Source organism: Cynocephalus volans, chromosome 6, assembly GCF_027409185.1.
Source record: "Cynocephalus volans isolate mCynVol1 chromosome 6, mCynVol1.pri, whole genome shotgun sequence".
NCBI lineage: Eukaryota > Metazoa > Chordata > Mammalia > Dermoptera > Cynocephalidae > Cynocephalus > Cynocephalus volans.
In genome coordinates this window covers 112,857,275-112,870,024 of record NC_084465.1, presented here as the reverse complement: position 1 = coordinate 112,870,024, position 12,750 = coordinate 112,857,275, and the positions used below count along the sequence as shown (strand labels likewise).

The 12,750-nt window shown below is 41.5% G+C and overlaps 1 protein-coding gene across 1 annotated transcript; it reads right to left on the bottom strand.

Moving 5' to 3' along the window:
• Nucleotides 1-9,966: 9,966 nt before the first annotated feature.
• LOC134380722 (sorbitol dehydrogenase-like) lies at nucleotides 9,967-11,202 on the bottom strand. The gene has a single exon (XM_063100842.1). The coding sequence runs from the start codon at nucleotides 11,152-11,154 to the stop codon at nucleotides 10,081-10,083; it is 1,074 nt and encodes a 357-aa protein (XP_062956912.1). The 5' UTR covers nucleotides 11,155-11,202; the 3' UTR covers nucleotides 9,967-10,080.
• Nucleotides 11,203-12,750: the final 1,548 nt, after the last annotated feature.

The window sequence follows — 12,750 nt, the reverse complement described above, 5'->3', positions numbered from 1 at the left end:
TTGGAGTGCCAACCTCATGCCAAGATTATTATTATGATCCTTAATAGTGATGGTGGTAGGAAAATTACGTAACTTAACCAATAAGTTAAAATTGAAAGCATCACGTTCATATTAAAACAAACATATTATGAAGTAGAATACAGAATTTGCATGGATTTTCAGGATGAAACAAGAGATGTCCACAAAGGTTTGCATTGGTGCTGGCTATTTGTATCTAGGCCTCTAGACCCTCAGGGACATGAGTTCTTCAAATTATTTTTAAAAATATAAATAATGGACAAATACACTTAATAATATTTTACAGATAAGGGGAACAATCTCTTTGACCATACCCTCTAGTCCCAATTTCTTCTCTTCCTCCCTCATCTGAAGTAATCTCTATTGTCATTTTGGTGAGTAGTTTTCCAACCTCTGGCTGACCTCTTGTGACAACCCCTCAGCCCCTGTCCTCTCCCCCCACCCCACCCCCAGGGGATTACACTTCCTGCAGAAGGCAGCTGTCTTGGGCAGGGGCCTATCATAACACCTTGAGTTTACCACTTTTGTTGGCATTCACTTGGCATAGGGTATCTTGAATATTCTTGCCAAGCCGAAAGGATGCACTCTTATCTCAGCCATCTCAGGCTGCTCCAGTCAGTCTCTGTCCCTCCTCCAGAATGCTCCAGGTTTGAAGCCAGCACTAGTTTGTCTCCATGTTCATATAGGTCTCCAAACCTTAGGGACACGTATCAGGTTCTTCTAAGAACTTCTTACAGCCTCATCTGGGCCTTCCAGTTCCTGCAGCCCTGAGAGGGGCCTCCAGTCTCCACAAGGTTCTTTTGGGTTTTTCTTTTTGGCGGCTGGCCTGTATGGGGATCGGAACCCTTGACCTTAATGTTATAACACTGCGCTCTAACCAACTGAGCTAACCAACCAGCTCCACAAGGTTCTTTTGGGTTTTTCTTTTTGGCGGCTGGCCTGTATGGGGATCCGAACCCTTGACCTTAATGTTATAACACTGCGCTCTAACCAACTGAGCTAACCAACCAGCTCCACAAGGTTCTTTTGGGTTTTTCTTTTTGGCGGCTGGCCTGTATGGGGATCCGAACCCTTGACCTTAATGTTATAACACTGCGCTCTAACCAACTGAGCTAACCAACCAGCTCCACAAGGTTCTTTTGGGTTTTTCTTTTTGGCGGCTGGCCTGTATGGGGATCCGAACCCTTGACCTTAATGTTATAACACTGCGCTCTAACCAACTGAGCTAACCAACCAGCTCCACAAGGTTCTTTTGGGTTTTTCTTTTTGGCGGCTGGCCTGTATGGGGATCCGAACCCTTGACCTTAATGTTATAACACTGCGCTCTAACCAACTGAGCTAACCAACCAGCTCCACAAGGTTCTTTTGGGTTTTTCTTTTTGGCGGCTGGCCTGTATGGGGATCGGAACCCTTGACCTTAATGTTATAACACTGCGCTCTAACCAACTGAGCTAACCAACCAGCTCCACAAGGTTCTTTTGGGTTTTTCTTTTTGGCGGCTGGCCTGTATGGGGATCCGAACCCTTGACCTTAATGTTATAACACTGCGCTCTAACCAACTGAGCTAACCAACCAGCTCCACAAGGTTCTTTTGGAGCAACCCCTTCACTTGCTTTGAGGTGCAGGGCGCCCCCTGTAGGCGCAGGAGAGGACCCCCACAAGCTCGGTTTCACAGAGGTGGGTGATGGTGGAGATTTGCAGGACCAGACCGGCTCTCTCACTAGGAAGTCCTGAAGGGTTTGTCTGCAGCTCTCTTCAGAATGTGGGGCTTTTTATCGATCCCATTTTATCCTCAGCTTTGGGGCAGTCAACAAAAATTCTTTCTATTGATTTACACTCCAAACATCACCATATGATAATATAGTTTCTCCAAGTCTTCTCAGCACTCAATACTATCACACTCAAATTCTTTTTTCTTTTTGCCAATGTGATGGGAAATGAACCAACCAATAAATAAATGTCAAGTTGTTTTTTAAAAAATTAATTTACACATATCTCATCACAAGAGCAAGTATTTACTAGTCAATAAGTAAGGAGTGGAGGGATGAGGACTCAGGAGAGATGGCACATGGGGCCACACTCTCAGGAGCGTGGGTAAGCAGAGGCTGTCAGTGCTGTTTTCTTTTTCAAACCAGTGAGGATACTGATGCCCAGCACAAGTAGGAAGTGGCAAAGCTGATTCTGTCCAACCCAGAAAGGGTTTATAGTTCAAGGCCGTGAAGTGAATTCTGTCTTTGGATGGGATGTTCCAGTGGTGATAAGTTGGTGGTTTTGCTGGAACACAGCCTTGGCATTCATCAGCGACGCACATGTGAGAATGTTGGTCTCTTTTCAGGACTCCCATAATCCTGCTGATTCAGCCCAGGAGAAAGTCTCCATTTGGGACTCTTAGGTCCTCAGCACCTCTCTGACACTTAATTCATCTTTGTAACAGCGAAAGAGCAAATCTCCAGATCAGAGCCTTTGTCAAGCGAAGGATTCTAGGAATTTAATTTTGTTTTATATCCATATATTTATTTTTACCATTACCTTCTATTCACAGGCAAGTGACACTGGCTTTTATTTATTGTTTCATTATAACATTAACTTTAAAAACACATGTATTAAAGAAAATGCAAACACACAAACGCTTGTGTAGTCCTGGATTATTGTGGGAAAGATACAAGAAACTGGTACTATGGATCTGGGAGGGTGGGGGTAGGAACAGGAGCAAGATTTTTCACTTTTATCATGATTGTACCTTTTGAATTTTGAACCATATGAATATATCACCTATTAAAATATAATTTTGATTTTTAAAATAAATTAGCATGGAAAAAATAAATTTAACTGAAAAAGAGAGTCCATTAAAATGTACTAGAGAAATACTGCAAGTGGAAATGTGGGTATGATAAATGTGAAAAAGGCACATGACTTGTGGCAAAAATTGTGAATATTGTCTGTGAATGAATGAAATCTGGGAAACACTACCTGAAGGTTCTGAGGAATTTCAGCATGTTCCCTTTCAGGTGGAGGAAGCCATATGCGTGAAGGGGTTCATGGTGATGACCAGGTTTCAGGGAGGACAGGTCATCTATCCTCTCTGGGTCTCAGTTTCCTCATCTCTAAAGGGAAGGGGCTGGCCTAGATAATTCCCTGAGATCCCACTGTCTTAGTTCGAGTTCTCCTAGAAGCAGACCCTAAGACAAAAAAGGTGCCAATGAAAGCAGGCTTAGTTTCGAGGTGCGGGAAACACCCATGGGGAATGATGAAGGCACATTATGAAGCAGGTTAGTGCTGTGGGAGACTGGAGCTTTGTCCCACTGAGAACGTCAACTGAGGGGGAGGGATCTGGCATGTACACACTGACTCCCATCAGTCTCTGGTGGAGGCTGCTCCGAGGGGGCAGCTAGTCCCCCTGTACTTCTAGCCTGCCCTTCAGAAGGGGTAGGAAGTCCTCCAAGTCTGACTGACTTCTGTCTCTGAGCTTCGGAGGGCTTTCTGAAATAAAGGGGGAGGCCACAGGAGGTCTTTCAGAGGACCCTCAGCTCCTGGACATGGGAATGATGGAAGGAGAGAGGCAGGGGGTCACGTGTAACTGGCCTGGGAGGGACACAGCAGCCAAGCAGTCTCCCTAGGGGGGCCTAATTGTGGCTGAGGCCTGCCTGCTATGAGGACCAAGTTATTGTCTCTGGGCTGGAGCTGCTGGGCCTGGCTCTTCCTCTGTCTGGGTGTCTAGGAGCAACATTTCAGGCCTGGAGAGGGGAGCGTGTAGGTGGCTACAAGAACCACCAGGCCTTGCTTGCCCTGGATCTTCAGGGACTGAAGGCAGGCTGGATTTCCTAAGAATGATCAGGCCAGGATGTCTGGGTGTCTGGGTGGGAGAGGGGCATGGGAGACTGAGAGGCAGGGGTGGGTGGGAGAATGGACTCAACCCAGGTTCTTTTTGTTTTACACTTTGTTTACTTATTTTTTTCATTTATTTATTTATTTTTTATCTTTTCAGCCTAGGTTCTATAAGAGTGAGGAACAAGGGAAGAATGGAGACCAGATCCAGGGTCCTGTAAGGGGTGGGTAGGAATCGGGGGGTGGCCCTGGAGGAGGGTGCAATGGGTGAGGGCACAGGAGGGCTCCCTGCTGTTGTGGGAGGGGCATGGATCCTGTTGCAGAGACACTTGTCGCGTTTGCCTCTCTGCCCAGTATTCTGTCATCCTCCCTCTCTTGATAGAAGTGTCAGCAATGATTTGTCTCAAATTGCTCATTTGACAGGTGGGGAAACTGAGCCAGCCACAGGAATTCAATTCCAAAGCAATGTGGAAAGTCAGTGGCAGAACAAAGGCCAGGAAGTTGCTTTCTTGATTCCTAATTCAGAAATTTTGGTGGACATCTTTCCCACTTTTGTTTTTTATTTCTTTTTTTATTTTTTATTTTGTTTTAAAAATTTTATCAATATACAATGTAATTGATTTTCGTGTCCCTTTACCAATTTCTCCCTCCCCGCCTACCCATCAACATCATATCTGTTCACTTGTCTTAACAAGTTCAAGGAACTGTGATTGTTGTGTCTTCTTCCCTGCCCCCCCCATTTGTGTATTTATTTATTTATTTTTAGCTCCCACAAATAAGTGAGAACATGTGGTATTTCTCTTTCTGTGCCTGACTTCTTTCACTTGATATAATTTTCTCTAAGTCCATCCATGTTGTTGTGAATGGTAGTATTTTGTTCTTTTTTATAGCAGAGGAATATACCTATTCCATTGTGTAGATGTACCACAGTTTCCTTATCCACTTATCCGATGACGGACATTTGGGCTGGTTCCAACTCCCAGCTATTGTTAATAGTGCTGCAATAAACATTGGAGTACAGGTATCCCTTCGGCATGATGATTTCCATTCCTCTGGGTATATTCCCAGCAGTGGGATAGCTGTGTCATATGGTAGATCTATCTGCAATTGTTTGAGGAACCTCTATACCATTTTCCATAAAGGCTGCATCATTTTGCAGCCCCACCAACAGTGTATGAGAGTTCCTTTTTCTCCGTGACCTCTCCAGCACTTATCGTTCTCAGTCTTTTGGATATTAGTCATCCTAACTGGGGTGAGATGGTATCTCAGTGTGGTTTTGATTTGCATTTCCCAGGTGCTGAGTGAAGTTGAGCATTTTTTCATGTGTCTGTTGGCCATTTGTATATCTTCCTTTGAGAAATGCCTATTCAGCTCCTTTGCCTATTTTTTAATTGGGTTATTTGTTTTTTGCTGTAAAGTTATTTGAGTTCCTTCTATATTCTGGATGTTAATCCTTTGTCAGATGTATATTTTGCAAATATTTTCTCCCACTCTGTTGGTTGTCTATTTACTCTGTTGATTGTTTCTTTTGCTGTTCAGAAGCTTTTTAGTTTGACATAATCCCATTTATTTATTTTTCCTTTAGTTGCCTGTGCTTTTGGGGTCCTATTCATGAAGTCTGTACCCACTCCTCCTTCCTGGAGTGTTTCCCCCATGTTTTCTTTAAGGAGTTTTATTGTTTCAGGATGTATATTTAATTCTTTAATCCATTTTGAGTTTATTTTGGTATATGATGATAGGTACAGGTATAGTTTCATTCTCCTACATATGAGTATCCAGTTTTCCCAGCACCATTTATTGAAAAGGCAGTCTCTTCTCCAGTATGTAGACTTGTTGCCTTTGTCGAAGATTAGATGGCTGTAGGAGTATGGGTTAATTTCTGGGTTTTCTATTCTATTCCTTTGATCCATGTGTCTGTTTTTATGCCAGTACTGTGCTGTTTTGGTTATTATAGCTTTGTAATATAGTTTAAAGTCAGGTAGTGTTATGCCTCCAGCTTTATTGTTTTTGCTCAGGATTGCTTTGGCTATGCATGGTCTTTTGTTATTCCATATAAATGTCTGGATAGCTTTTTCCATCTCTGAGAAAAATGTCATTGGAACTTTGATGGGGATTGCATTGAATTTGTAGATCACTTTGGGTAATATGGACATTTTCACAATGTTAATTCTTCCAATCCAAGAGCATGGGATATCTTTCCATCTTCTTGTGTCCTCTTTAATTTCTTTCAACAGTGGTTTGTAGTTCTCTTCGTTGAGATTTTTCACATCTTTGGTTAGGTTTATTACTAAGTATTTTATTTTTTTGATGACTATTGTAAATGGGCTAGCTTTCTTGATTTCTTTTTCTGCATGTTCACTGTTGGAGTATAGAATTGCTACTGATTTTTGTGTGTTGATTTTATATCCTGCAAGTTTGCTGAAATCATTTATCAACTCTAGGAGTTTTTTTTAGAGGCTTTAGGCTGTTCAATATATAAGATCATATCATCTGCAAACAGGGACAGTTTGACTTCATCCTTTCCAGTCTGGATGCCCTTTATTTCCTTCTCTTCTCTGATTGCTCTGGCTAGTACTTCCAACACTATGTTGAATAGGAGTGATGAGAGTGGGCATCCTTGTCTAGTTCCTGTTCTTAAAGGAAAAGCTTTCAGCTTTTCCCCATTCAGAATGATATTGGCAATGGGCTTATCACATATGGCTTTAATTGTGTTGAGATACTTTCCATCTATACCTAACTTGTAGAGAGTCTTTATCATAAAAGAGTGCTGAATTTTGTCAAATGCTTTTTCAGCGTCTATAGAGATGATCATTTGTTTTTTGTCTTTGTTTTTATTGATGTGGTGTGTCACATTTATTGATTTACATATGTTGAACCAACCTTGCATCCCTGGGATGAATCCCACTTGATCATGGTGTATAATTTTGTGTGCGTGTTGCTGTATTCTGTTAGCTAGTATCTTATTGAGGATTTTTGCATTTATATTTATCAAGGATAATGGTCTGTAGTTTTCTATTTTTGATGCATCTTTGTCTGGTTTTGGTATCAGGGTGATGTTTGCCTCATAGAATGAGTTTGGGAGAATGGCCTCTGTTTCAATCTTTTGGAACAGTTTGTAGAGAATTGGTATCAGTTCCTCTTTGAAGGTTTAGTAGAACTCTGCAGTGAACCCATCTGGTCCTGGGCTTTTCTTTGTTGGGAGCCTTCTGGTAACAGCTTCAATCTCTTTTATTGTTATTGGTCTGTTCAGATTTTCTATATCTTCTTGCCTCAGTTTTGGTAGTTTGTGTATGTCCAGAAATTTATCCATTTCCTCCAGATTTTCAAATTTGTTGACATATAGTTGTTTACGGTAGTCTCAAATGATTCCTTGTTATTTCTGAGGTGTCAGTTGTAATATCACCTTTGTCATTTCTAATTTTTGTTATTTGGGTCTTCTCTTTTCTTTTCTTAGTTAACCTTGCTAAAGGTTTGCCAATTTTATTCATCTTTTCAAAAAATCAACTTTTTGTTTCATTGATCTTTTGTATTATTTTTCGGGTTTCTATTTCATTTAGTTCTGCTCTGATCTTAATTTTTTTCTTTCTGTCTACTAACTTAGGGTTTGGATTGTTCTTGTTTTTCTAGATCTTTAAGGCGAAGTGTTAGGTTGTTTATTTGCCATCTTTCCATTCTTCTGAAGTAAGCATTTAATGTGATTAATTTCCCCCTAAATACTGCTTTTTCAGTATCCCACAGGTTTTGGTATGATGTGTCGTTATTTTCATTAGTTTTAAGAAATTTTTTGATTTCTTGTTTAATTTCTTCTTGGACCCACACTCCCACTTTTGGAAGTGTAAGATTCTTTGTACAGAAACCATAATACTCTTTTTTTTAAAACATCAGGTGCACAGAATTGGATTATGCACAATTTTTCATTTGTGCACTATCATCAATTATTCTGTGTACGCACCTCTTTTATTCTGTTATCTATTTATTTAAAAATACGAGCACCAGCTGAATCCAGCACCTAACCCAATAAGTAGATTACTACATAGAACTTGCTTGAGGGTGCTCTTCTTTGCTACCCTAGCCCCCGCCTCCCCGTCGGGAAAAACCATTATCCTGGATTTTTAATTTTTAATTTTTTCTCCTCCTCTTTCTTCTAATTATCACACATTTTTAGTTTTCTTTTCTTTTTAAAATTTAAAAATTTTTATTATTGTTGTTTTTTGGTGGCTGGCCAGTATGGGGATCTTTTATTTGTTTTCTTCTTCTTCTTTTAAAATTTACCATTTACTTGGACATATTTGTGCTTTTATTAAAAATTTTTTTTAATTCAAAACATTTAAACATTTACTTGTACATGTTTGTGGACTACAGTGTGTTGTTTCAATACATGCATATACTGCACAATGATTCACTAAGGGTCGATGGCACAGTTTCGTACCTGTCAGTCCTCCCCTTTGCCTCTCTCTCACCCCCCTCCCCTCCTCCCTGCCTCTGGTGACCATTATTCTACTCTCTTCTTCTATGAGAACCACTATATATTTTTTAAGATTCTACATAGGAGTGAAATCATGTGGTATTTGTCTTTCTGTGCCTGACTTCTTCACATGATGGTTTTCAGTTCCATCCATGTTGCTGCAAATTATAGGGTATCATTTCTTTTTATAGCTGAGTAATACTCCATTGTGTTTATATACTCCAGTTTTTTTTTTTTTTTGTCCATTCATCCGTTGGTGGACATTTGAGTTTATTTCATCTCTTGGCTATTGTGAATAGCATTGCAATGAACATGGGAGGGCAGGTGTCTTTTTGATATATTGCTTTCATTTCTTTTGGGTGTATATGCAGTAATGGGATAGCTGGGTTGTAGGGTAGATCTATTTTTAGTTCTCTGAGGAACCTCCATATGTTTTCCACAGTGTCTGTACCAATTTATACTCCTACCAGCAATGTAGAGGAGTTCCTTTTTCTTCACATCCTCACCAGCATTTGTTATTTTTTGTCTTATAACAGCTATTTTTTTTTTTTTTTTTCCACCAACAGAATTTATTACCCAAAGCAGTTTGAGGAATTCCAGGCACCGGTCGCAGCCTTCTGGTTACAAGAAAACCAGAACCTCTTCAAACTTTCTCTCTACCCACAGCCAAAGTGAGAGATTAAAAGCTGCAGCCCAGGTTATGTCACGGCTACTATATCCTCATTCCTGATTAATAATCTCAAAGTAAGTCACAAATGGGTATGATGTGATTTGGATCCAAATCTTACACAGAAAAACCCCACAATTAAAATAAGACAAGTTCAGAGATATCATTCCAACAGACGAAAAGATACTAAGAGCCTTAACTGGCTATGAGAAGTGACAAGGTTTTCTGTTGATAATAGCCAGAATTAAGTGAAATTGTCTGATAATCATCAGCAGTGTGAGCCTCACTCACCTTAGGAGGGGAGGCTAATCCTGTGTGATGGGCTAGTTAGAGGCATGATTTAAGTTCTCCCCTTGACTGTCCTTAGGTAGGAGTCTTCTGGTTGCCTAGTGACAAGGGACTGTGCCTAAGGGTAGTGCTGGGAAGGTGGTTCTTCACCTTGCAAATAAAATGACAGGGTTCTTAGACAATCTTCAAGCAGTGTTCCTTTCACACTGGGGAATGCAAGCTGGTTTGAACTCACATGGGATTTTGGTTTTATTCACTTGATTGGTTTTAAAATTATCTTAGACTCAGGAAATTAGTCCCTTTTCTTATTCTCTTTTTATCATCAAACCAAATAGCACTTATCCCTAGAAACATTGTGCTCTAAACCAAACCACTGACAATCCCTCATCCCGGCCCGAGTTGCAGATTTTCATGAAAACTAGTTTCTAGGCCATTTAAGTCTTGATGAAGTTGTCCCTTCACAACTCAGCTCCCATCCCCCTCCTGGTCAGTCCTAGTAGAACCAGACTTTTCTCCTCCCTCAAGGAAGGCACTCCAGGAAGACGGGGAATTCCCAGCGCCTGCCCGTCAAATTCTGTCCTACTCACTGAACTTTGCTCAGCATGAACTAGTCACTCTGGCTAAGTTCCCCGAAACTCTCTCTCTACTTGTGTCTTTAAGATAAACCAACTTCACTGGGTAGGGCTCTCTATTTATAATGAATTATTTTAATTATTCTTACCATTCAAAAGAAACTTCTGCATCAAAGCCTACTCCTGCCCAGCCATCAGCCCTGAAATGCTAAGAGGGTGGGGATGAGGGCAAAACCCAATTAACATCAGGGATTCTGGTCATTGGGGTCACACTTGAGCATGACTTTAACGCCCAATCCCTTTTTGGATGTTTCAAAAGCCTCCAGAGCTTTCTCCAGAGGAAACCTATGGGTGACTAAGGGCTTTACATTCACAGACTTGGATGCAAGCATTGAAATTGCCACCGGCCACGTGTTGCAGTATCGAAACACACCCTTGATATCTACCTCCCGGATGGCTGCGTGCACTAGGGGTACTGTGGTCATCTCAGAGCCCAGCCCCACAAGCACCAGGGTCCCACCAGAGCGAGTGGCATAGATGCCAGCATGGATGGCAGCCTCTGCCCCCGTGCACTCAATGGTGACTTCAGGCTTGCACCCCAGCAGACCTTCTACTTTACTGGCAATTTCCTGAGGGCTCTCCTTGGAGATCTGGAGGACGAAATCAGCCCCAACTTCCTTGGCTTTGGACAACCGAGAGGCAGACAGATCAGTCACCACTACTTGAGGGGCTCCCATTGCCTTGGCCACAAGCAAACTGACCAGCCCGATTGGCCCAGCTCCACACACAAGGACCCTGTTCCCCAGGGTGACCCCACCTCGCTGGCAGGCATGGATCCCCACAGAGAGTGGCTCAATCAGGGCTCCTTCCTCAAAGGTGACACTGTCAGGAAGCTTGTAGCAGAAATTTGCATTGTGCTTATAGAACCGACAGAGATTCCCGTCGTCGGGTGGCGTGGCACAGAAGAAGATGGATGGTGACAGGTTGTATTGGCCAATCTTACAGAATTCATCGGTTTCTAGGGGAGCACCAGGCTCAATGGCAACGCGATCACCTGGTTTTAGGTGCTTTACCAGTGATCCCACTTTTACGACTGTTCCCGAAGCTTCATGCCCCAGCACCATTGGCTTTTTCACAACAAAATCACCAATTCGACCATGCTGCCAGTAGTGGACATCTGAGCCGCAGATTCCAACAGAATGCATTTTCAGCAGCACCTCATTTGGGCCTGGTTCAGGCACGGGATAGTTCTCCAGGCGCAGGTCCCCGGGGCCGTGCACCACCAGAGAGAGGTTCTCAGGCTTGGCCGCGGCTGCCATGTCGCTCCCTCGCTCCCGGGTGGAAGCTGGAGTCCGCAGGACGCGTGATCGCTCTATAACAGCTATTTTAACTGGAGTGAGATGATATCTCATTGTGGTTTTAATCTGCCTTTCCCTGATGATTAGTGATGTTGAGCATTTTTTCATGTGCTTGTCAGCCATTTCTAAGTCTTCTTTTAAGAAATGTCTGTTCAGGCCGTTTGCCTACCTTTTAATTGGGTTATTTGTTTTTCTTTTTGCTGTTGAGTTGTTTAAGTTCCTTGTGTATTCTGGATATTAGCCCTTGTCTGATGTGTAGTCTGCAGACACCTCCCATTCTGTAGGTTGTGTCTTCACTTTGTTGACAGTGTCCTTGGCTCTGCAGAAGCTTTGTAGTTTGATGTAGTCCCATTTGTGTATTTTTGCTTTAGTTGCCTGTGCCTTTATAGTCTCACTCAAGAAAGCATTGCCCACTCCCATATTTGTTTTTGAACTGTGTAAAAGGGGCATGAGGGCTGGCTGGTTAGCTCAGTTGGTTAGAGCATGGTGTTATAACATCAAGGTCAAGGGATTGGATCCCATATCAGCCAGCCACAAAAAAAAGGTGGTGGTGGGGGGGGACATGAAAATATTTTGTCTTCTGGGACTGGCTTGTATATTTATTTAAAACTTTTTTTTGGAAAATTTCAAACTCACAAAGCAGAGAGAAGAACATTACAAACTCCTATATCCCCATCCTCCAGCTTCAACAATTAGCAATATTTAGCCAGGCTTTCATCATCTGTCATGATTTTCTTCCTCTTTTTCTTTTTCTGGAATATTTTAAAGCAAATTCTAGACATCTCATTTCACTTGAACATACTTCAGTACTCATCTCTAGAAGCAGTTGAGGGGCTGGTCCATTAGCTCAGTTGGTTAGAGCACAGTGTTATAATATCAAGGCCAGGAGTTCAGATCCCTGTACCCACCAGCTGCCCAAAAAAACAACAACCCCCAAACCAAAACCAAAACAAAAATACCAAACACAAAAATTTGACATTTTCTTACATAGCCATATTTCCATTATTACACCTAACGATATCAGCAATAATTCCTAAGCACCATCCAGTCCTGGGGTCGTGCTAATTGGACTTAACATTATATTACTAAGATTTATTGACGTGTGTTTAACAATAGTGTTCTGTTGGCTGTATAGTATTCTATTTATCCATTGTATCTGTCCTCAATGATGGGCATCACTCTGTTTAGTTTTTTAGCCATTCTGGACAGTGCAGATATAAATATTCTTGCATGTGTCTCCTGATGCATTTATGCTGAAATTTATTTAGACATATCTAAAAGTGGAATTGCTGGGCAGGTTATGCAAGGTTTAAATCTATATTTCAGAAATGGTTCTATTAGTTTTTCACACTAATCAGCAATGTATTAGTGATTCTGTTGATCCACAACCTTTCTATTACTTGGATGTGTGTACTGGGTTGTAAAGTAAAATTCATTTTTTATTTATTTTTATTTTTATTTATTTATTTATTTTTTCTTCATTCATTCAAGTATTTATTGAGCATCAGTTAGGTGGCAGCCAATGTGCCAGGCACTATAACATAGCAATGAATAAAT